The sequence below is a fragment of the Heteronotia binoei genome, chromosome 10, assembly GCF_032191835.1.
Source record: "Heteronotia binoei isolate CCM8104 ecotype False Entrance Well chromosome 10, APGP_CSIRO_Hbin_v1, whole genome shotgun sequence".
Lineage (NCBI taxonomy): Eukaryota > Metazoa > Chordata > Lepidosauria > Squamata > Gekkonidae > Heteronotia > Heteronotia binoei.
The window spans coordinates 89,118,150-89,143,137 of NC_083232.1; the positions used below are offsets into that span (position 1 = coordinate 89,118,150).

The 24,988-nt window shown below is 45.5% G+C and overlaps 1 protein-coding gene across 1 annotated transcript; it reads right to left on the reverse strand.

The window, feature by feature from the left end:
- Window positions 1–645: 645 nt before the first annotated feature.
- On the reverse strand, window positions 646–23,263 carry PDIA4 (protein disulfide isomerase family A member 4). The gene is made up of 10 exons (XM_060247760.1): window positions 22,700–23,263; window positions 16,613–16,775; window positions 13,662–13,867; window positions 10,318–10,456; window positions 8,183–8,388; window positions 7,294–7,452; window positions 4,845–4,996; window positions 3,284–3,440; window positions 2,961–3,194; window positions 646–1,295 (listed from the first exon to the last, which is right to left on the reverse strand). Exons 1-10 carry the CDS (start codon window positions 22,794–22,796, stop codon window positions 880–882), a joined length of 1,929 nt encoding a protein of 642 aa, XP_060103743.1. The 5' UTR covers window positions 22,797–23,263; the 3' UTR covers window positions 646–879.
- Between the last annotated feature and the right edge of the window lie 1,725 nt (window positions 23,264–24,988).

A 24,988-nucleotide genomic window follows, 5' to 3' on the forward strand; every position in this document is an offset into this window, starting at 1 on the left:
ACACAACTGGTGCTTTAAACCAGGGGTCCCCAACCCCTGGGCCGTGGACTGGTACCGGTCCGTGGCCTGTTAGCAACTGGGCCATGAGTTGTATAATTATTTCATTATATATTACAAGGTAGTAGTAGTAGTAATAATAAGACATTGGATTAATATCCTGCCCTCCATTCCGAATCTCAGAGTGGCTCACAATCTCCTTTATCTTCCTCCCCCACAACAGACACCCTGTGAGGTAGGTGAGGCTGAGAGAGCTCTCACAGAAGCTGCCCTTTCAAGGACAGCTCTGCAAGAGCTATGGCTGACCCAAGGCCGTTCCAGCAGCTGTAAGTGGAGGAGTAGGAAATCAGACCTGGTTCTTCCAGATAAGAGACCACACTTCACCACCACACCAAAATAGTGCACAATTGTATCATCCCGAAACCATTCCCACCCCCCACCCCAGTCCGTGGAAAAACCATCTTCCACAAAACTGGTCCCTGGTGTCAAAAAGGTTGGGGACCACTGCTTTAAGCCAAGTCTAAGACAGGTGCTCCTCCCTTACAGGCAGAGACAATCCTTTTTGGCTAAGCTTGATCGGACAGATGTTTCAGACAGATCCTTAAAACTCTGTTTGGAGTAGGGAATAAAATATCACAAGAACCACGCTTCAGTTAGTCACAAAAAATAATGTATTTTTCTCATGAGATAAAGAACTGTTTAATGAAAAAAAAATCACATCAGAAAAGTTCAGTGTCCATATTTCTTGTGTAATAAAGTTTCCAACTGCATTGTTTTGTTATCCCCCCTGAACTCCCAGTGCTCCAGATGCTGAGCGGTTCCTGTGAATCTCTCTAACTTTGCATCAACTCCTCCCTTCCCATTGGACGATCTATGCGCCACTCAAAGTTCTTCTTTTGTTCTGCTCAGTTTGGTGGCATGTTCTTCTACAAATTTGCTCAAGTGTTCCAGATCTCTCTCTCCGCCTTCAAACTTAATTGGATTATTCTTATTGTTGCTGGGCGCAAAATAGAGGGTGGGGAATCCTTCGGCTTTGTAGCTGTCGTTGGCAATGTCGTTGGCGGTAGCATCCATCTTGGCAATGACCAGGTTCTTCTGATTCTTGTATTTTTTACCCAACTCTAGATAGATAGGCTCAAGTTTCTTGCAGTGCCCACACCAGGGGGCGTACAGTTCTATGAGGACATCAGAGTTAGGATCCAGTACTATGGAATCAAACGTTTTACCAACCACAATCTTCACGGGGCCCTTGTTATTTTTGGGTATTGGCTGGGATTTCACAATGGGTTTTAGTTTACCTAGGAGAGAAAAATGAAAGAACAGCTGTCATATAAGTTATTTGCTACAGTGGTACCCTTGAAAAATGGCAGTTCGACTAGCTCACTTACGACTGCACTAGTAACCGGAGATGCCCTCAAGAAGGGAAAAAAATCCCAACTCAGGTTTGATGAGAAGTTTTCCTAAGTGGCTGCACAGACGTGAGTCTCCCTGGCTACAGGGACTCTGCAAGAGCCTAGCCGCAGCTCATCTTCAGCGTGGTGACAACTATCGTCGCACCATTTTGTCAAAGCTGTCAAAATACTGTGTTGGGTCAGATACAATGCTTCTATGGCAGCGACAGTCCATGCACGAGCGGAAGTGCTACGATTTTTCCATTCTTGCCTACTTTCAATGGAAAGTACTATTCTTCCACATGTGCAAGTCATTTCCTTTAATACAATTTCAAAAGCTAATCCAATAAAGTCCTGTAAACCATCTGTTGTATAGTTTATTTATCCACAGGTAAAAACATATGAAGACTTCTACTGGATCAGACCAGTAGTCCATCTAGTCCAGCATCCTGTCTCACACAGTGGCCGACCAGTTCCTCAAGATGGCTAACAACAGAGCACAGAGGCCAAGACCTTGCCTAATGCTGTCCCCTGGCTCTGGGATTCAGAGGATTTGCGCCTGTGAAGGTGGAGGTTCACCTCAATCACCATAGCTGGTAGCCACTGACAGAATCTATCTAGTCCTCTTTTAAAGCTGGCTGCTTCTGTGGCCCGGGGAAGGCAATGGCAAACCAACCCGTAAAAATGTCGTCCAAGAAAACATTGTGATGTGACATCACTACCCCATGGGTTGGTAATGACTTGGTGCTTGCACAAGGGCCTATCTTTACCTTTATTCCCAGGGGCATCACTACATCATCTGGCAGCCAATTCCACATTTTAATCATTCTCTGTGTAAAGTAGTATTTCCTTTTGTCTGTCCTGAACCCAGGGCTTTTTCCATAACAGAAATGCCTTTGCACATTAGGCCACACACTCCTGATGTAGCCAATCCTCCAGGTTCTTACAGGGCTCTTAGAACTGGGCCTACTGTAAGCTCCAGGAGGATTGGCTACATCAGGGAGGTGTGGCCTAATATGCAAAGGAGTTCCTGCTACAGAAAAAGCCCTGCCTGAACCTACCACTCATCAATTACTTCAGATGCACTCAAGTTCTAATACTTTAGGAGAGGGAGAAAGATTTCTTTGTCAACTCTGTCCCTACCCATGCATAATTTTATAAACCTCTATCATGTCCCCTCTCGTCTAAACTGTCAGACTCTTCAGCCTTTCATAAGGATTGTGTTCCCCAAAAACACTATTTCTGCATTAAAAAATAAGAATGCTAAGCTTCAGCCACAGCATCTGCTCTGGTAAAACTGCACTTAAATACATTTTCCCTTTAGCTCATGCATTGCTAGATCCAACCCATTCTCATTAAGCATGCAAAGGACGGGACTGAATATTTAAGAAGAGATCCATTCTACATCTATTCATTTGAACACCTGAAGGCTCAGAGCTACTTTCTTGCAAATGTCTATCCAGTCTCTTAGTGAGTCCACCTGTCCTAAGGAAATGCAAGATGCAAAGAGAGCCACCCCACAGCTAAACTGGGAGGTCTCACACGTCAGTTCCAAACCCAGCCATCACACACCTTTCTTGAATGCCAAGACAAATTCTCGTAGCACATCTGAGTCAAACTCTTCTGGTTCCATGGCATATTTCTTGCCCCCTTCATCAAAGATGGCCGCATTGACATCTTCTCCGCTGTCAATCAGCCCCAGGTCCTTGATCTCAGTGGAATAGTCTTCTTCATCAGCAATGGCAAATGTATATTCTGGAAAGTCCTTCGCCACCTCCAAAACTTTGCTCCGCCAGTACTGAGTAGCTAGAAATCACCACAAAAGTTAAAGAGAAATTTCTAATGTTGCTGTGCCCTAGTTCTTGCAAAGCAGCCCTTTGTGAAGGCATACCTACCCACACGATAGTCAAAACCGAAGTCGACCATGTAATATACAACCACAAGAGGTTTCTTTCCATATCTCTTTGCGTCATTGGAACTCTTGCGATGACCAACCAGAGGCAACGCGTTTTTCACCACATGCTCTTTAACTGCAGCAGCATCGGTGGACTCCTGTTTACAGTTTCAAAAATAGGGTGCAATATTAGAAAGAGCCAACATTTATCTACTTACTCACTTGCTAACTACATTTTTTACCCTGCCCTCGCTCCCAAAAGCTCAGGGAGACAAAGTCCAACCTCCCCTTTTCCATTAGTCTCAGACTGTGTGACTAGCCCCTCAACCCAGCAAGCAGTGGGTATTCGCACCTGGGTCTCTCAGATCCTAGCCCATTGCACTAAACACAATATTTATGCAGATGTTAAAAATCCCACACAAAACTTTGAACCTAGGGATACACTTTTACCACCCAGACTCAGGAAATCTTAAAGAGTACAGAAACATTGAGGCTTATTCAGTGTTTCTTATTATGTAGGACACACTTCTGTCCATTTTTCACACAGTAGATATTATTTACTCATGACATAGGCACAAACAGTCAACGGTGATGGTGAGAAGATCTACTCCATGATGACTTCATGTATCCTTCCTTACTAAGGACATTACATTTCTTCTCCCAAGATGCTGACTGGAACTATTTCCCGATCTCCTCAACTTTCCTATTTTCCTCATTTCCTATTTTCTCCAATATACTATTTTCTGGCATGCCCTTCCCCAGACCCATCACAGCTCAGACTGTATCCTCCCCTTCACCTTGGTGTCCTTCAGACTTGGCCTTCTTCAATCTTGCCTAGTCGCTAAAGTGTCAGACTAGGATCTGAGAGACCCAGATGCTAATCCCTACTCTCCCATGAAAGTTCATTCAGTGACCTTGGGCCAGTCGCACACTCTCAGCAGTGTTCCCTCTAAGCTGAATTAGTGTGAGCTAGCTCACAGTTTTTTAGCCTCTGGCTCACACACTTTTCTCAGGAAAAAATGGCCTCAGAGCAAACTAATTCATGCAGTCATTCACCACTTTAACGCCAGTAGCTCACGAAGTAGAATTTTTGCTCACAAGACTTCAAAGCTTCGAAGGAATATTGACACACAGCCTAATCTACCTCACAGGTCTCTTTTGCGAGGATAAAACGGTGAAGAGGGACAACAAAGTAAGCTGTTCTGGGTTGTCACCGGGGAGAAAGGGGAAGTATAAATGAAGTGAGTATATAAACATGTAAGTCCAATAATTACCACAGTTTTGGCCTCGGTTTGCCCTTAAGGGGAAAAAACATTTCACAGTTTGTGGAACGGAGGGAACCGTTTCGGCCTTTACGAGCATTGTTTTACAGAGCTTGGCAAGCACAAAAGATGAATTCCATTGCCCTCTACAGCTAAGGGCCGGAGTCAAAGCCCAATATAAAGGGACTCCTATACTGAAGAGAATTAATCAGCTCAAAGGCAGTGCGCAGAGCACCTGAAGATCAGAACTAACAAATGTGACAGGGTCCACTTTATTCTTCCGCTGACATCGGTACTTACTTTAATGTCCAAGATATGCATTTTGGGCTCATATTTTGACTGAAATTTTTCGGGCTGCATCACCACCAGTTTCCCAGGATCCACTTTCAAGAAGTTTGAGATTTCACTGCTGAAGGTGTGACGGAACTTGAAATCTTCCCTTAGACTGTTAGCTTAGGAAAAGGAAATAAAAACCAAATCAGAAAAACAACAACAAGAAGCTGCTGAAGCATAAATGCCAACACAGTTGACCCAAACGGTTTACAAAGGATTGCCTTCCTTAAAACTGTAGCACAGTACAACACAAACTTTCTCAGACGACAAATAAAAATACAAGTTTTAAAAATACAAGAAGCTGCCTCTTAAAGTCTCATCATGCTGCTGGATAAGAACATAACAAAAGCCCTGCTGTAGTCCATCACCCTGTCTCATACCAGTGGTCCATTGTCCTGTCTTACACAATGGCCAACTAATTGCTACAGAGGACACAGAAGCCAAAGTCTGGCATAACACCGGGATTCAGAGGTTTACTGCCTCTGAACGTGGAGACTCCCACTAGCAGCCACTGGCAGACCTGTCCTCCACCAATCTGTGCTCACGACAGGATATTAAGGCATTCTCTGGTGTCTTAACGAAATGACTAATTAAAAGCATATGGCCTCTTACACCGACGAGGCTCCATCCAGCTTAACTGCTGAAAGACCTACTGTCGACAAAGCCCTTCAGATGGTTTCTTTAAAAAAAAAAATTAATCTAGCCACCATCAGTACTACAGTTAATTCTGCTAAATGGATGATACAATCTGCGCGGTAGAACTTGCTTCTTGTCTGTCCTGAACTTGGTGCCAGCCAGTTCCATTAGGAGATTCTCAAATTGCAGCATACTTCGGAAAGGTTAACCTTCATCCTCATTTCCCCTTGGTCATCTTTTGTGTTCTGTTTTTCTGACTGCTTTAGATTCACTGCATGGCTAAGGTGTCCCAACCTCTTGCTCATTTTAGTTGCTTTCCGGCACCCTTCCTAGTTCTTACATATTTTTCCCGAGGACCAGTCCCACTGTAGTCACTTTAAAATCTTTTAAGATTTTGCACTCTGGAAGAGACCCCTCCTGTCATCAGAAAACAGATCGATACTCCTGTTGGGGATTCGACTCCAGAACGCAGCCTGCAAGCATTCATTTTCCATTTCCCCCCAATACACCCTTCTCTGGCAGGTATGTGGATTCTCCCATCCATGGCAGAAACCAGCAGATAGCCAGTGGTCCCTCTACTCCCACCCCATGTGAAAAATTCAGGGAGAATAACCAGTAAACACTGAGGGCGGTGGCTCTACGATAACAGATGCTGGAGCAGATATGTCAGACTTTAAACCATAACTACTAGGTATCCATCAGCCAAAGTAAACTCTGCTCCTCTGTACATTCACAAGGACTTATATACCATTCTCATTACACAGCACCATACTCAGATAAGCAACCACAGTGTTGCTGTGGCCGAGGACCTGCCTACCTCAGGGACCGCCTCTCTCCATATGTTCCCCAGAGAGCACTGCGTTCCAGCTCACAAAATCTTTTGGAAATCCCTGGGCCCAAGGAGGCCAAACTTAAAACAACTAGGGAGCAGGCCTTCTCTATAAAAGCGCCCCAATGATGGAATCAGCTGCTGGAGAAGGCGCGGGCCCTACGGGATCTCAACCAGTTCCGTAGGGCCTGCGAAACTGCCCTCTTCTGAGAAGCCTTTAAGATGTAACCAGAATGAATATTACGCTGCCTGGATAAATAGAGACTGTAGCACCACTGTATTGTTTTAGCTTATTCTTAAAATTAATTTATATTTTGTATTTATATTGTTGATTGATTTTATCTGTTATTGTCATACCATGATACTGTATCATGCTCTGTAAGCTGCCCTGAGCCTGCCTCGGCGGGGAGGGTGGGGTATAAATAAAAACTTATTATATTATATAGTGTATCCATAGCAAGAATGACTCAAGAGATCTTCCGGCTAATACCCTCCTCCGCTCCTCTCTCACAATGATTTCCAGGTTTAGAATTCACGTCTAACACCACAGCTAGGTGCAGACTGCTGCACACTGCCTACAAATCAGGTTTAAACCAGGGGAGGGACGGTGGCTTAGTGGTAGAGCATCTGCTTGGGAAGCAGAAGGTCCCAGGTTCAATCCCTGGCATCTCCCAAAAAGGGTCCAGGCAAATAGGTGTGGAAAACCTCAGCTTGAGACCCTGGAGAGCCGCTGCCAGTCTGAGAAGGCAATACTGACTTTGATGGACCGAGGGTCTGATTCAGTATAAGGCAGCTTCATATGTTCATATATATGTTCAACCTGTTTAGTGCACAGGACAGAGCATCTTTGTGGCTCTCACCATGAACAAACTGGGCTGTTTGTGACATAAGGACGCAACCCAGGCGTCGGATGTTTTATAAAATGACTCCTCTAGCACAGAAAAGGCTTACCAGCATCTTGATACAGCTGGTAGGCTGGGTCCCGATCTCCTCTGAACACCCCGATGATGATGACGTCGTCTCCATCTTTCATAAATTCTTGCACCTGTTTGACAGCCTGGATCTGTTTCGAAGGGGGGCCAGCCTGCTCTATCATGTAATCCACAATTCCTTCATTCAACAGTGAAGAAAAAAAAAAAAAGAAACAAGGTGTTATTGCTTGGCTTTAAAACACAACCCATCAGCAACACTTTACTGCATAAAAATTCAATTAGCTGCCTAGATCAGGGGGAAGAGCCCTGTGGCACAGAAGAAGACGACGACAACGACATTGGATTTATATTCCGCCCTCCACTCAAGAGTCTCAGAGCAGCTCACAATCTCCTTTATCTTCCTCCCCCACAAAAGACACCCTGTGAGGTGGGTGGGACTGGAGAGGGCTCTCACAGCAGCTGCTCTTTCAAGGACAACTGCTACGCGAGCTATGGCTGACCCAAGGCCATTCCAGCAGCTGCAAGTGGAGGAGTGGGGAATCAAACCCGGTTCTCCCGGATAAGAGTCCGCACACTTCACCACTACACCAAACTGGCAGAGTGGTAAAGCTGCAGTACTGCAGTCCTAAGCTCTGCTCACAATCTGAGTTCGATCCTGGTGGAAGCTGGGTTCAGGCAGCCAGCTTGAGGTTGACTCAGCCTTCCATCCTTCCAAGGTCAGTAAAATGAGTACCCAGTTCGCTGGGGGGGAAAGTGTAGATGACTGGGGAAGGCAATGGCAAAGCACCCTGTAAAAAGTTGTGAAAACAACGTCACCCCAGAGTTGGATACGACTGGTGCTCACACAGGGGACTACCTTTACCTTTTGATGTGAGACCACCGGAGGAGACAATAACAACACAACATACCGTATTTTTCTCTTGGACCATTGTAGTCAAATGCTTTGCCCTTGCGGAAGATCTTGAGCGTTGGGTATCCAGACACATCGAATCTCTTGGCGAGATCTGTTTCAGCAGTAGCATCCACTTTGGCCAGGGAAATAGGGGGAATTCGTTTGCTGAGTTCTTTGGCCGCCTTCTCATATTCTGGAGCCAGCTGCTTACAGTGTCCACACCTATAGGAAAAGAAACCATTTCATGGGCAAAAGTTCTCAAGGAGCTCTTTCATTTAAAAAAAAAGAGAGAGAGAATGGAAAGAAATTTACTATAAATGAAAGAGAAAGGAACAAGAATGAGAAAACAATTTTGTGTTTCCTAACATTTTAACAGTATCAGTGTTGGAGATTTTTTCCCCCTTAGATTTACAAATGATAAAGTGGGGAGGGACGGTGGCTCAGTGGTAGAGCCTCTGCTTGGTAAGCAGAAGGTCCCAGGTTCAATCCCTGGCATCTCCAAAAAGGGTCTAGGAAAGTAGGTGTGAAAAACCTCAGCTTGAGACCCTGGGGAGCCATGAATGGGGCTGTGGCTCAGTGGTAGAGTATCTGCTTGGTAAGCAGAAGGTCCCAGGTTCAATCCCCAGCATCTCCAACTATAAAGGGTCCAGGCAGGTAGGCGTGAAAAACCTCAGCTTGAGACCTTGGAGAGCCATGAATGGGGCTATGGCTCAGTGGTAGAGCATCTGCTTGGTAAGCAGAAGGTCCCAGGTTCAATCCCCAGCATCTCCAATTAAAAGGGTCCAGGCAAATAGGCGTAAAAAACCTCAGCTTGAGACCCTGGAGAGCCGCTGCCAGTCTGAGTAGACAATACTGACTTTGATGGACCGAGGGTCTGATTCAGTATAAGGCAACTTCATATGTTCATATGTACTTTGGATTGGGTGAGATGAATTGCAACAGTTACCTCCATATACTGATTCAGATGCAAACACTTCAAATGCATTTTTTAAAAAGTGTCTTGGACAAGAATACTAAGCAGAGTTCCAACGGGATGTACATGTTCATACACAACAGTGGGGAACTGCGAACAACAGATCACCTTTACACTTTAAAATTCAGATTATAACAACGGCTTTTCACTAGAGAACATGATACAATTTCAAAATAATGGATGATACCTTGCAAAAGGCTGCTGCTTTCTTTTACTGAAGCATGCATGTGCAAAGATTGGCCCAAAGCCAATGGTTAGCTACTGATATGTGTACTACAAGCAAAAACAGCTGCAGTTTGTAACACCCCAAAGCTGCACACTGGAAATCACAGCTGTCAAAAAACAGGTGAATGCACTCTGACACAACCATACAGATTATCACTTCCCCTTTTCAGGAGATCAACTATTCTAAATAAAACTTTGTTGGTCTTAAAAGTGTGAATAGACTCGGACTTTGTTCAACAAGTCTGAAAGGAATCCAGCAGCATGCAGAACTTCTACAAACTGGCAAGAGCCAGTTTGGTGTGGTGGTTAAGTGTGTGGACTCTTTATCTGGAAGAACTGGGTTTGATTCCCCACTCCTCCACTTACAGCTGCTGGAATGGCCTTGGGTTAGCCATAGCTATCTCAGGAGTTGTCCTTGAAAGGGCAGCTGCTGTGAGAGCCCTCTCAGCCCCACCCACTTCACAGGGTGTCTGTTGTGGGGGAAGAAAATATAAGAGATTGTAAGCTGCTCCCTGATTCAGAGAGAAGGGTGGGGTATAAATTTGTGGTCATCGTCTTCTTCTCTGGTTCAACACAGAAGTCACAAGCAGACACCCAACCAGTGGAAGCAGTGGGACAAGCAACCAGGGTTTCCTCTTACCTTGCTGGTGGAACCAGCTGCCGGAGGAGGTGAGGGCCCTGCGGTACCTTGGCCAGTTCCGCAGGGCCTGTAAGACAGCCCTTTTCCAGCTGGCCTATAACTAACTGGCATTAGAAACTCTATAGAAGATTTCAGTGTAGCAGTCTGATTGATCGCCTGTTTTTATGTTCTACCATTTTACTGTTTTAACGGTGTAATTTGCTGTATTTTAAATCAAAAACCTATGTTAGTTTTTATGTGTTGTAAGCCGCCCTGAGCCACTTTGGTGGGAAGGGAGGGATATAAATTGAAATAAACTGAAACTGAAACTTACCATGGCGCATAGAATTCAACCAAGATAATGTCAGCCTCATTCACGGTTTCATCAAAGTTATCTTTTGTCAGCACCAAGGTGGCTTCGGGTGGAGGGGTCCAATCAGGCTGTGAAACCTCTTTCACTTTTGCTACAATTTCTTTTTTTTATTATTTAAAAAGAGAGAGAGAGAGAGACACAAGACATGGTGAACTGAAGACACAAAAGCCAGCTTTTGTATATTGCAAAGCTCCTTGGCGAAAGCACAGTGTGTCCCATCTCCGCCAAATCCCTTCGCTAGGGGGAACCAGTTCCCCCACCCCCCACGAGTCAGGGCAGGCTTTGTCCTGCTCACAGCAGCATCCCCGCATACGGCACTTCTCAATCCTATGTGCAAGACCCTGGCGACAAAACACTGGTGTGGGGAGAAATGAAGAGAATGGGCTTGAGGATATTAAAGGGTAGGGGCAACAAGTCCCTAGTCCTTGCTGTTGTTCAGTTGCACAGTCGAGTCTGACTGTTCACAACCCCATGGACCAAGTCACACCAGGCCCTCCTGTCTTCCACCATCCTCTGAAGTCTGCTCAAATTCATGTTAGTTACATCAGTAACGCTGTCCAGCCATCTCCTCTTTTGCCGCCCCCCTTCTTCTTTTGCCTTGTCTTTCCCAGCGTCAGGGTCTTAGTCCTTAGGAACGGTTTAAACCAGGTGTGTCAAACTCATTTGTTATGAGGGACGGATCTGACATAAATGGAACTTTGTGGGGCTGGGCCATGCGTGTCATAAAATGTAATGCCAGGCAGTGGAGATATAAACTTTATAAAGGGCACAGACAAACACGATTAAAGATTTTTTTAAAAAAAAATTAAAACAAAACATGCTTAAAACACCAGCACTCGTTAGTTTTAAAGGTGCTTCTCCCATGGGATCCAGGGAACAGGGCAACAGAAGCTCTGGCCCTTTCCTTCCTTCCCCAGGGGACCAAGAGGGGAAGGAGCCTCAGCCAATAGAAGGAAGAGAGGCTTGGCTCAGTAGCTCTGCTGTGCGATTGAGAGAGCCTGGCAAATCAAGCTCTCCCCCCCTCCACCCCAAGGGAGGAGCCTCAGCCAATGGAGAAAATAGACTTTGCTCTGTAGCTCATGTGCAATTGAGCAAGCCTGGCAAAGCAAGCTATGATGCAGAAGGATGAGAGTGGGAGAAGGAAGCAGATGATACTCAGTTGCTTGGGGGCCTGATTCGGCCTTTGGGCCACATGTTTGACACCCTCGGTTTAAATTTATCAGTGTAGAGCTGCCTTGTGTCTGTTTTTATTACATGTACGCATAGACGTTTCCCCCCATTGTGGGACCCCCAGTAATGTTCTCCTGACGTGCACACGGCATGATCTGTTGTCCTGCAACCTGTTGGTCTAAGAAGCTGATAGATGAGGCCTAAACCAGCAATATGCTGCCTTAAAGAATGCCCTTATTCCTAGCTGGGAGAGAAGACTACAGCTACAGGAGGGCGTGAAGGGGAAGCTTACTGCCATCAGTATTTCTGGTGAAAAACCCATTTTCTCACTTACTGTGCAATCCTAAGGAAGCTTTCCTGAGAGCGAACCCCGCTAAATAGACCTGAGAAGGATTCTAATTAGACTTTGCTTAGGATTGCTCTCTTAGTCTTGGACACCAGAAAATTCTTCAGTGAATTTCTTTGGATATGGAGATGTAGCACTGTGAGGAACTAATTTTAAAAGACCCTTTTTGTAAAATTGATTTTTGGTGCAAGACGTTTGGGTTTAAAGAACTTTTGGGACCCCACACATATCCTCTCAAGGCTTCTTTCAGGTTTCTAAAGGAGGAAGCTGAAGAACTTGGTGCTTTGTGGGGGGACAACAGTGGGAGGGCTTCTAGTGTCCTGGTCCCATGGATGGACCTCCTGATGGCTCCTGGTTTTTTAGCCAGTGTGTGACACAGATTGTTGGACTGGATGGGCCATTGGCCTGATCCAACAGGGCTTCTCTTATGTTCTTCTGTGACACAGAGTGCTGGACTGGATGGGCCATTGGCCTGATCCAACAGGGCTTCTCTTATGTTCTTCTGTGACACAGAGTGTTGGACTGGATGGGCCATTGGCCTGATCCAACATGGCTTCTCTTATGTTCTTATGTGACACAGTGTTGGACTGGATGGGCCATTGGCGTGATCCAACATGGCTTCTCTTATGTTCTTATGTGACACGGAGTATTGGACTGGATGGGCCACTGGCCTAATCCAACACGGCTTCTCTTATGTTCTTAACTCCTGAGACAGGTGCACCTTGTGTTTCTTAGTGTGTGTGTGGGGGGGGGGGAATATGGAAATTTCCCCTTTACATAATACACCCAGAAGGCTACCAAGTCACTCCTTGATACATTTCAAATTTATTTATACTTATACTTTACTTGATTTATATCCCGCCCTCCCTGCCGAAGCAGGCTCAGGGCGGCTCACAACATAAAACCGTAACAGACAATTAAAATGCACAACAATATGATAAAGTTAACGTTCGATAACTAAAACAATCAAAAACAATTTGGTGCTAGCATCCTTGATGTTATATAGCTTCAGTGGCAACAGTATCTCTTAAATTCTCCCTACAGTACAAAGGCTCAGCGTCAGTTAAGGTCCCGCAAGGTCCTCACTTCCTCTGGCAGTTGGTTCCACCAGTAGGGGGTTGCTATCAAGAAGGCTCTCTCTCTGGTGGTCTTTAGTTTGGCCTCCCCTGGCCCAGGGATTGCTAATAGGTTTTGGAATCCAGATCTATGTAGCCTCTGGGGAACGTGTGGGGAGAGACGGTCCCTATGGTACGCAGGTCCTAGGCCATATAGGGCTTTAAAGGTAATAACCAGCACCTTGTAGCGAATCCGGTATACTATTGGCAGCCAGTGCAGTTCCCGCAGCCCCGACTGTATGTGCTCCCACCTGGGAAGCCCCAATAGCAGCCTGGCTGCCGCGTTCTGCACTAGCTGCAGTTTCCAGATTCAAGACAGGGGCAGCCCCAAGCAGAGGGCATTTATTTAGACGTTATATATTCTTTTCTCCTAGATGAAACCAAAGTGGCTTACCTTATTCCCTCCCCTCAATCTATTTTATCCTACCACCACCCCTGTGAGGTAGGCTAGACTGCAGGAGCATGACAGCCCCAAGATCAGCCCAAAGTGCTTCCATGGAAGAGTGGGGCTTTCAACTTTAGGCCCTCCAACCCTACACGGACACTTACCGTCATGTGAAACAGCCCTTAGTCCTCCTTTTATTTCACAAGCCATGAATGGAGGAGGAAATGGTATATTGGAAACAGGTAACTAGCTATGCGTTGCAACCTACACTTGGCATGGTGCTATTTACCTGCTTCTGTCCTTGAGCCGTCATAATCCACTGGCTGCCCCTTCTTCAGAATTTTGATGGTTGGGTAGCCGCCAACATCAAAACGACTTGACACGGCGGAGGCTGCCGTGGCATCTATTTTGGCAACCGGGATAGGAGGATCATTTTCCCTCAGTGTTTTGGCGATCTTCTCATATTCTGGAGCAAACTGCTTGCAATGTCCACACCTGAAAAAGAAAAGGGGTGGGGGAGTGTAAGATTTTGAGCTCTCCTTCTCAATTTCTGTGGAAGGCTTGATGACCACCTGAGCACAGAAAGAGATTGTTTTATTTCTGTATCAAGCCTGGATGGATGTTATAGCCATAACTAATTCCGCTAACTTCACTTTCATAACTAACTGCACTAACTTTCACTTTCGAGCTGTGGTGCTGGAGAAGACTCTTGAGAGTCCCTTGGACTGCAAGAAGATCAAATAAGTCAGTCCTAAGGGAAATCAACCCAGACTGTTCCCTGGAAGGTCAGATGCTGAAGCTGAAGCTCAAATACTTTGGCCGTCATAGGAGAAGGGAGCACTCACTGGAGAAGATCCTGATGCTAGGAAAGACAGAAGGCAAAAGAAGAAGGGAACAGCAAAAGATGAGATGGCTGGACAGCGTTACTGATGTAACCAACATGAATCTGAGCAGACTTTGGAGGATGGTGGAAGACAGGAGGGCCTGGCATGACTTGGTCCACGGGGTTGCAGGGAGTCGGACTCGACTGTGCGACTGAACAACAAAAACTCCATTCTTATTGTATGACGTCACAGTAATTAAGTACGGCAACAAAACAAAACCTCAAGCTGACTACAGGGAGGAAGAGACAGGCTCTAAAACAGGGGTGTCAAACGTGCGACCCAGGGGCCAGATCAGGCTCCCAGGGGGTTCCTATCAGACCCGTGAGCAAGTCTGCTTTCTTCTCCCTCTCTCTTGCTTCCTTCTGAGTCACAGCATGCTTTGCCAGGCTTGCTCAGTTGCACAGGAGCTACAGAGGAAACATTTTTCCCATTGGCTGAGGCTCCTCCTTTGGGGAGGAAAAGGAGGAGGGAGAGCTTGCTTTGCCAGGCTCTCTCAATAGCACAGCAGAGCTACTGAGCCAAGCCTCTTTTCCTTCTACCGGCTGAGGCTCTGCCTCCTCCTCATCCCCTGGGAACAGGTTACTGGTGATGAGTTGCAATACACACTTACCCTTTCCAAGGTATTCCTAGAAGTCTCTGTCTCCTGGTTCAGTATTTCTGGCTGCGAGGGGGAGGGGCAGTGAAGTCACGCTTCCGTGAGTTACAGAAGCCTTGGCTTCCTTTGCCCAGTTCCCTCAATCACACGGGAGAGATCAGCCTAACAATGTCTCATTGATGTCAGATCCAGCCCTCATAACAAATGAGTTTGACACCCCTCGCCTAACCTATATCACAAGGATAAAAGTGAAGGTGAAAGTGGAGAGTAACGTGTTAGGTATGTGTACCTATTTAAGATTAGGTAGCAGAGATATAAACTTTATAAAGGACACAGACAATCATAATTAAAAAAATTTTTAAAACCCTTAAAATAAAACATGCTTAAAACATTAGCAATCGTTGGACTTAAGGGTGTTTTCTGTGTATCTCTCCTATGAGATCCAGGGAACTGGGCAAAGGAAGCTCTGGCTCTTTCCCTCCCCCCACAGAGGACCAGGAGGGGGAGGAGCTCAACCAATGGAGAAGATCGAGGTTTTGCTCTGTGGCTCCTGTGCAATTGAGAGAGGCTGGAAAAGTACGCTTTCCCTCCCCGCTTCCTCCCCAAAGGAGGAGCCTCAGCCAGTGGAGAAAATAGAGGCTTTGCTCTGTAGCTCCAGTGTGACTGAGCAAGCCTTGCAAAGCAAGCTGTGATGCAGAAGGAGGAAGCAGATAACAGCCAGTTGATCGGGGGTCTGATAGGAGCCCTCCAAGGGCCTGATTCAGCCCCTAGGCCACGTTTGACAGCCCTGGGTTAGGCTGAGAGAGCGTGACTGGACCCAGCTCATCCAGTGAGCTTCTATGGCACACAGGTGGTTATTCAAACCTGGGTCTCCTAGAACAACCGTCGCCAACCTTTTTAGAACCAGGGACCGGTTCTGTGGAAGACAATTTTTCCAGGGATGGGGGTGGGGCAGAGAGAAATGATTTTGGGATGATGCAACTGTGCACTTTATTTTTATTAGTTTGGCATGGTGGTTAAGTGTGGAGACTTATCTGGGAGAACTGGGTTTGATTTCCCACTCCTCCACTTGCAGCTGCTGTAATGGCCTTGGGTCAGCCATCGTTCTTGCAGAGTGGTCCTTGAAAGGGCAGCTTCTGGGAGAGCTCTCTCAGCCCCACCCACCTCACAGGGTGTCTGTTGTGGGAGAGGAAGGTAAAGGAGATTGTGAGCTGCTCTGAGACTCTGAAATTCAGAGTGGAGGGCAGGATATAGATCCAATGTCTTCTTGTTTTTATTATTACTACACTGTAATATATAATGAAATAATTATAATAATAATAATAAATTTATTTTTATATCCCGCCCTCCCCCGCCAAAGGCAGGCTCAGGGCAGCTAACACGACATGATTACAATAAGATACAATCATTACAACAAAACAATTAAATAGATAAAATTACATTCATAAATTAAGTTAAAATTGGAAAGACAGTTAAACCATTATAAATTATAGATTTCGGTGCAACTCATACAACTCACGGCCCGATTGCTAACAGGTCATGAACCAGGATCGGTCCATGGACCGGGGGTCGGGGACCCCTGTCCTACAATTTAGTCCGATGCTCTTAACCAGTATATCATGCTGGTTAAAATGCACAAAAAACAGCCATTAACGCTGTAGGCAAGAGGGTGAGAACATTTTATACCTGCGGACAGCATATACACGGCAGACAACCACCATACACTCTTGCTTTAAAAAATAATGCAAGTGCCAAGCTTACCAGGGGGCATAGAATTCTAAAAGCACCGTATCTTGGCCTTCAACAAACGTATCGAAGTTTGCATCGTTGAGCACTAGCACGCCATTTTCTTCTTTCACTTCTGAATCATCAACTTCATCTTCGTCGTCCTCATCCTCCACCTCCTCCTCTTCGGCAAGAGATTCTGATTTAATAGAGCAAAATAAATTATCATTGCAATGCATGCGTTCTCTATCAATACAGGCCCACTTCTCTAAGAATGAAAGGTACAGAATGCAACGCTTTGGTGCTCACAAATGGATTCCCAGAACACTGGAAATCTGTGTTGGTGCAACCACGGTAATTAATGAATGATGGCATCTAGGACAAGGGACGGATGCTAATGTGAGAAGGCAAAAATCTTACTGACAAGTCTGGTAGGAAAACCACTGTACACCAAGCAAGAGCACTGGTTCATCTAGCCTTGCACTGTTTAATCTGACTCTGTCCTCTAAGTTATTGGGCAGCCCGGCTACCAGAGACCTTTGATTCTGGAGATGTTGGAAATTGAACCCAGAACCTTATATGCCCATGAAGCACATGTTAAGCATAGAACTAAGGGCCCTTCCTCAAACTACAAGGAAAATTCTCAGCCGGGGCAGAAAAGTCATCATTGTTTCATTCATTTAAAAAGACGCATCTATTTATCCAATTTGGGGAAGGCAATGGCAAACCACCCTATTAAAAGTCTGCCATGAAAACGTTGTGATGCGACGTCACCCCAGAGTCGGAAACGACTGGCACTTGTACAGGAAACTACCTTGGCCTTTTCCTTTATCCAATTAATTTTTCCCAAGTACATTCAAATCCAGCTTTAAGCATCTGCCAAAATATCACACGCAGGAGAGAAAAAGCAGAAACTCCTGAGAATCCTTTGCAAGAAGTGGTTTCCAAAATTCTGGAAGGTAACTGGTTTTACCGCCCTCTCCGCAACAAAGATGTGGAAAGATCAGATTAAGGCCTTCCAGCCGAACAGAGAAAATGAGAATAGCTCAGGTTTCCCTTCCTTATTCCCTGGTGAGTTCAACTACCTCAGAAAACATTTTAGAACTGTCGTTCAAGTCTGTATGGGAAACAAAACTCCTTCATTTATCCGTGGCGACTGGCCAAGTCGCCAAGGCTCGCTCACACTTCCTTCATATCTCGGCTTCCTTCTTGCCCCATTTCAAACCTCAATTGTATTACTGATAATATAACATGCCCAAATCACACACAGCTCTTTGGACGACTCAGGCTGCGATCACACACACTAAACAATGCACTTTCAATCTACTTTCGGTGCACTTTCCAACTGAATCTTGCCAATTCACACAGTAAAATCCAGGTGGAAAGTGCATTATTTAGTGTGTGTGATGGCAGCCTCAATAAACTTTTGGCTGCTTGCTGTCTGCCTTTTCTCGCATTCAGAAGGGCTCCTTTTCTGCATGGGTAGTATAAGGAAATGGTTCAGAACAGGCCTCATTTTGGGCAGGAGCTCACAGGAGCCGAGTTCTGGAACCTCTACATTTTATTGTGCTCTTTCTTTCTCTCCCCCCACCTAAAATACGTGCTTCTGGGCTCCATTGTTGAAACCCCCTGTGAGAATGTTGCTGAACTCTTAAGATTTGACAAATGTTTTAATATTTCCCCCCACAAAAAATGGGAAAATAACCACAACATATAAAGCAGACAGATGGAAATCTTCATCACGCCACTGTGGCTGCATAGGAGAATGTAATTTAAAAAATATGATGGGAATAAGGTTTGATTATGACCATTCTAATTCAAGAAGCATTTTAAGGTAGATGCTGAGCTGATATAATTTAGTATACCTTCCGGTGATGTCGGGTGTGTGGCATATGCAAATGAGTTGTGCTAAGGAGCTCCGACAGCTGTTTTTCTACAAAATGACTCCTGGTTCAGAAAGACACTTTGTTAAAAGGACAGAGACTGTACACTATACTGCTGTGTACCGTCTATGTTGCAAGTATGCTTCTATGCATCGTTTAACACCGTTAACATTGTTTAAATCAAGGGTGTCAAACATGTGGCCCAGGGGCCGAATCAGACCCCCAGAGAGCTCCTATCAGGCCCCCAAGCAACTCACTATCATCTGCTTCCTTCTCCCTCTCTTGCTTCCTTCTGCATCACAGCTTACTTTGCCAGGCTTGCTCAATCGCACAGGAGCTACAGAGCAAAGCTTCGCCCTTGGGGAAGAAGTGGTGGAAGGAGAGCTAGCTTTGCGAGGCTCTCTCAATTGCACAGTAGAGCTACAGAGCCAAGCCTCTCTTCCTTCTGTTGTCTGAGACTCAACAAGCCAGTGAGATGGGTTAGGCTGAGTGGGTGTGTATGTCTGGGTCCTTTATAAAGTTTATATCTCCCTGACCTGGCATTACATTTTATAACATACGTGCCCCAGCCCGATGAGGTCAAGATCTGGCCCTCATGGCAAATGAGTTCAACACCCCTGGTTTAAATGATTATGCTTCATTTCAGCTGTGTATTCAGAGTTCTGCTTGTTTTTTAATTTTGGCAATCCAAACCCTACTGCGTGGTTTACTGGATGCCTTTGCTGTTGACTTATACTGTGAAGTCTGCTGAGAGTATCAGAGAAAAAGACACATTTATAAATAACAAATCTTTTTTAAAAAAGCTTGGCTCAGTGAGCCATGCAGATTTTGACAAGCCAAAAACTGTGCAGGTCTGTTCTAGTATGAAGCTGATGATAAACACTACGAACTGCAAAGGCCTTCTGGTGCATAGATGGCGCCTGAACAGCTGTGGGTGAGCAGTGGAAATTAACTGTGCAATAAAGGATGCTATTATTCAGTTGAAACGTCGGCTCATGTTCTTATTGGGTTAAATGTAAAATAAATTTCAAAAATCAATTGCCTTGGAAGCAAAGAAGCTTTTTTGAATTATCCCTCACCCTCCATGTTTCCACGTTAAGGGGTATATGCTGCTCTAAAAAATTACAAAGGTGATCTGACTCCCATGGTCACAAGGGAAAGAAATTTTACTTACAAAAGTAAAGGCACATCTAACATGACATATTCATGCAGGTACATTTAACTTAACGTGCACAGATTAACTTCACAAAAGTTTACTTGCTAGAGCTCGAAGCCCAGGTAAGAGCGAGAAGAGGAAGAGGTTCTATTACAAAATGAAACAGGAGGCAAGCAATGGCCAAAGAGGCTCAACAGCTAACCGATGAGAAGGTGAGACAACTGCCAAGTGTACTCAAGTGGGAGAATTCTCTTAACCATTTCCCTCCCAGATCTTCTTGCATGCAGAGTTACAATATCCAATAACTCTAGACCAGGAAACTAGTCAGTGACATATGTTTAGTGTGACACAGGGGTGGAATTCTAACAGGAGCTCCTTTGCATATTAGACCGCAACCCCTGATGCAGCCAATCCTCCAAGAGCTTACAAAAAGGGGTGTGTGGCATAATAGGCAAAGGAGCTCCTGCTAGAATTCCACCCCTGGTGTGACAGAAATATACTTATTTCTCCATCGTTGGCATGAAACCCAAACAGAACAGAGGTTTCATTGACCATTACCTAATGCGCTGGGATGGGGAGAAAGTTAAAAGTCCAGAGGCAACTGTTTTATTTTGTTACGATAGACTAATTCCTTTGCAATCATCATGGGAGACAGGTAAGCCAAGAAGGACATTTATTTGACTGCAGCCTTCTGTTGAGAGGTTTTAGCAGAGGTATGTTTTTCCAAACTGTTACGACAATTCATATGCAATTCCAGGTACTGGGCAAGGACAAATTAGCAAACCCAGAATAACATATCTTCTACCTTCAGTGGAACGCAACTGAATACTAGAAGAACCTCTGAATTATTTGATGGAAGAGTCATTCTTGTTTTTAAGAGCAGGTACAAGTAATTCTCAGTTTCATTTCTGGCTTTGAGCCCAACATGCGTTTGGGAGCTGAACTGATTATACGCTTTCGGCTGATTTAATTATGTGTGTTTAAAACCTGTACAGTTACAAAACTGTACACAGAATCTCCCAAGAGAACTCACTTGCGTCGCAGACCAAACAGCATGTATGCACACGCCAGCATAAACGTCCTTGGATAAATCCTGTGCACAGGATCTGTGCAAGATCACAATGCTGCTTTTAGACTTTGAAGAAGGCCCAGTGAACGACAATCAGAAAATTATACACAGACAGCAAAGGCCGGCCAAGCATTAGTTCTCCGGGCACAGGACAAGCAGGTAAAACAGGCGTGTCTCCACAATCCTATCCTCTACACATGTCATAAAATTAATTTCTTTCCAAAAATGACACAGATGGATTACGTATATTATGGTGGTCTGGCAGTACCCCCTGCAAAGTCCACTTATCCTCAGGTCCCAAACATATCAGATGATCAGAAAATCTAGCAATTGCTAAGATCTCGATGCATGGCAATTATTATTTCAGTGCATGTTTGGAGGAAAAGGAAATTAATGAAGCTGTGATGGCAATGTTTAGCCATCAGTAAACCAGTCAGTCTTTCAAATGCCCGCAAAAGACTAAGAACAGCTACCTGAGTAGACTTTATACTGTAATATTTCAAAGTGAGTCGCATTTCTGTTTTCCTCTTGAAGTTTTGGGTGTTACTTAAAGGCGTGGTGAAAATCAATGTCAAAGTAAAAAAAATAATTTACAGAATTACTATTTGGGGGGGTCACGCACATTGGGCCACAAAAGGCACTGAAACTATGTGTGTGTATATAAATGTTTCAGCACCTTGCCAAGCATAATCTTCAAGCCAACCTCTAAAATAATGCAACTGAGTCTTTAACACCTATTGGAAATGTGAAAGACACAAGACACTTGGCACTAAGTACTTTGGATCTCCACTAAAAAAAACAAACACCTGTGAGTGTTGTTTATTTGTGCATCCAGAAAATATCTGGAAAAATCAACATCATGAACATTTTTGCAAAAAGAGCTTTAATTCTCAGCCCTGAGGTCATACAATCAACACAACTGAGCTCAGAATTTTAGGCTGCTTCCAAAATAGAAGTTTATTGAAAAACTCACTGGTGGCACACAGGTACAAAGAAAGACCAGGTCCTTAGATAAAATGGCCATGCAAGGCCATTTTATCTAAGATCCTGGAGATCAATTATAAAAGCAGGATCAAACACCTCACCACGGCTTCCTCTCCAAGGTTATATAAACATTAGAATTACCTTGTCCTATCCTGACCAAAGATCCTCCAAAGACGGTGCTCTGTTTCCACTGTGGCTAGCAGGATGCCTTTGGTGGGCAGGGGTATACTGCCATTATCATGGAGGTTCCATCAGTTCTTACAAAACTCCTTTTACTTTTGATATAACTTCTGACAAAGGGCAGCCTTCGAAGTCCAGCAACACTTACAGTGCAACCGCTAGCAACATCAACAGGCCTTACTTCGGCATTTTACCCAAGATCTTGCAGACTGGAGGTAGGCCCAATATCCAACACCTCACCACCGATTCACGTTTCTCTACGCCGCCTTGCAAACTGTGAGCTCGAGGCGCCTTTGACTACTTGGCTGCGATCACACACCCTAAATAATGCACTTTCAAACCATTTTGAATTCACTTTCCAACTATGTTTTGACAGTTCACTCGGTAAAATACAGTTGGGAAAGTGCACCGAAAGTGGGTTGAAAATGCATTATTTAGCGTGTGTGATTGCAGTCCTTGGACGAAGAACACCCAACCACGCAAGGAGGGGCCTACGCGACCGAATAACGCCAACTGAAGGAGAGCAAGGAATTTATCCGCGTATGAAAAATTAATAAAACAAGGGTGCACAGACGCATGCAAAAAATGCTCTACGCACAGGATGTGCAGAGAACAGCCAGATCTAACCTGTCTGCAGCTAAACACCCTGATCTCTCTTTATTCTAGGAACTCCCATTCAAGATCCTCCAGTCTCCTTTATACGTTAAAGGAGGTGAACCACCCCCTCCTCCTTTTGCTTCCCCCTACTCGATCCCCAGCCTCCTCTCTTCCCTGATCTCCTCCCCCCCAAGACCAGGTCGGACCTGAACCTCTCTGCCTCCCACTGGGCATCGCTCCTCCGCCCCACTTACCTGCCCCTGGCTCCTCTTCTTGGCCCCTGGCGAGGAGGGCGATCTGGGCTAGGGCCAGAAGGAGGGTCAGCAGGCAGACTCGGCGCGCCTTCCCCATCTTCGCCTGGGCCTCCACGGCGGCGTCTCCCGGAGGGATCTCTTTTTCCCAGCAGGAGAGCCCTTTTCTCCGATTGGCTGGGGGAGGCAAAGGAACCACTGGCGCGTCCAGCCAATCAGCGGGGCCCGGGTGCAAATCCTGCTTCCTGGGAGCTGTCTTTAAGTTCTATGCAAAAAAAAAAAAATGCTAAAAAAACTTGCAAAAAAAATTTTATATATATATTTTAAAAATCCACAGCGTCTTTTTTTTTTTTTGCAATGCCGAGCAGCCGCGAGGGCGCTTGCGCGGATCAATTAACCAGCACACCTCCCACTCGCCCAGCTCCAAGGCATGCCCATGAAGGATTGTGCAAGCGAAGGGGTGTGCGCGCCCACCGTGCGCGGGGTTTTAAAAAACGCCGAGCTTGCTTCTGAGGTGCCCCTCTCTGATTGGCTCGCCCGCGCCCCGCCAATCAGGGCTTGCCACTCCGCGGCCCATGCAAACAAATCCCGGGAGGAGAAAAAAGGACAAAAGGGAGAGGGGGAGGGAAGAGAAGGTTGGGGGAGTCAGAGGGCAGGGCCAATCACGCCGAGAAGCCACATTGCGCTTTGGGATTGGGTGGGCGGCGATGAGGTCACGGGACAGGGGCGTGGTCTGGGGGGGAGTCACTTGGGTGGGAGCTGCTGACTTTATTCCACGTCGGTGCAAGGAGACTTAGGGGAAGTGAGCTGAGCAGGTCCGGGGGAGCTTATCCTAAAGGGAGGCATGCCCTGGCTCCATCTGAAAAAACTGCAGAACTTTCACAGTTATGAACCGAAACACAGGTCCTCTAAGGTCGTTGATGGCAGTGGACCTAAAAGTGTAACTTGGTTTAAAACTGGCCTGAAGCTGCAGAACGAAGTTGGAGTCCAGTGGCGCCTTTATGACCAGCAAACAAAGTTCATTAGATCCAAGTAGGCAGCCGTGTTGGTCTGAAGTAGTAGAACAAAACAGGCGTCGATTGCAACTTTAAGACCAACTTAGTTTTATTCAGAAGGTAAGCTTTCGTGTGCTCTCTAAGCACACTTCATCAGACGAGCAGAGTGAGCGGAGCCATACAGAGCTGGTAGGAAGTGGCCCAGAATGCAAAATGGTACAGATTTAAGAACCAATGACAGAGCCAGTTTGGCGTAGTTGTTAAGTGTGCAGACTCTTACCTGGGAGAACCGGGTTTGATTCCTCCACTTGCACCTGTTGGAATGGCCTTGGGTCAGCCATAGCTCTGGCAGAGGTTGTCCTTGAAAGGGCAGCTGCTATGAGAGCCCTCTCCAGCCCCACCCACCTCACAGGGTGTCTGTTGTGAGGGAGGAAGATAAAAGAGATTGTGAGCTGCTCTGAGACTCCTTGGAGTGGAGGGCAGGATATAAACCCAATATCTTTATCTACCTCACAGAGTGTCTGTTGTGGGGGAGGAAGGTAAAGGAGATTGTGAGCCGCTCTGAGACTCTTCGGAGTGGAGGGCGGGATATAAATCCAATATCTTCATCTATTTCACAGGGTGTTTGTTGTGGGGGAGGAAGGTAAAGGAGATTGTGAGCCGCTCTGAGACTCTTCGGAGTGGAGGGCGGGATATAAATCCAATATCTTCTTCTTGAAGTAAAATTATCTGGTAGGCAGTGATCTAGAATAGTAACATTAACAAATTGAGCAAACCTTTGATCTGAGTAGCATGAGCATGCGAAAGCAACAAAACAGTAATTTGTCAAAATGCGAGTGTCTGTCAATGACTCTGTTGCTATGATCCTGGGCCATTTCCTTCCTTTTGGCCCAGGTTCGTAGCAATAGAGTAATTGACAGACACTCACATTTTGACATACTACTGTTTTGTTGCTTTCGCATGCTCATGCTACTCAGATCAAAGGTTTGCTCAATTTGTTAATACTATTCTAAATCACTGCCTTCTAGATAATTTTACTTCACTGTCATTGGTTCTTAAATCTGTACCATTTTGCATTCTGGGCCGCTGCCTACCAGCTATGTATGGCTCTGCTCACTGTGCCGGATTCCTCGTCTGATGAAGTGTGCTTAGCACACGAAAGCTTACGTTCTGAATAAAACAAAGTTCAATTCAGGGTATAAGCTTTCACATGCATGTACACTTCTTGATTTTCAAAGTTTTATTAGGTTTCATAAAGGGAAAATTTGGGGTTGGGGAAGGGATGAAGGGAAATATA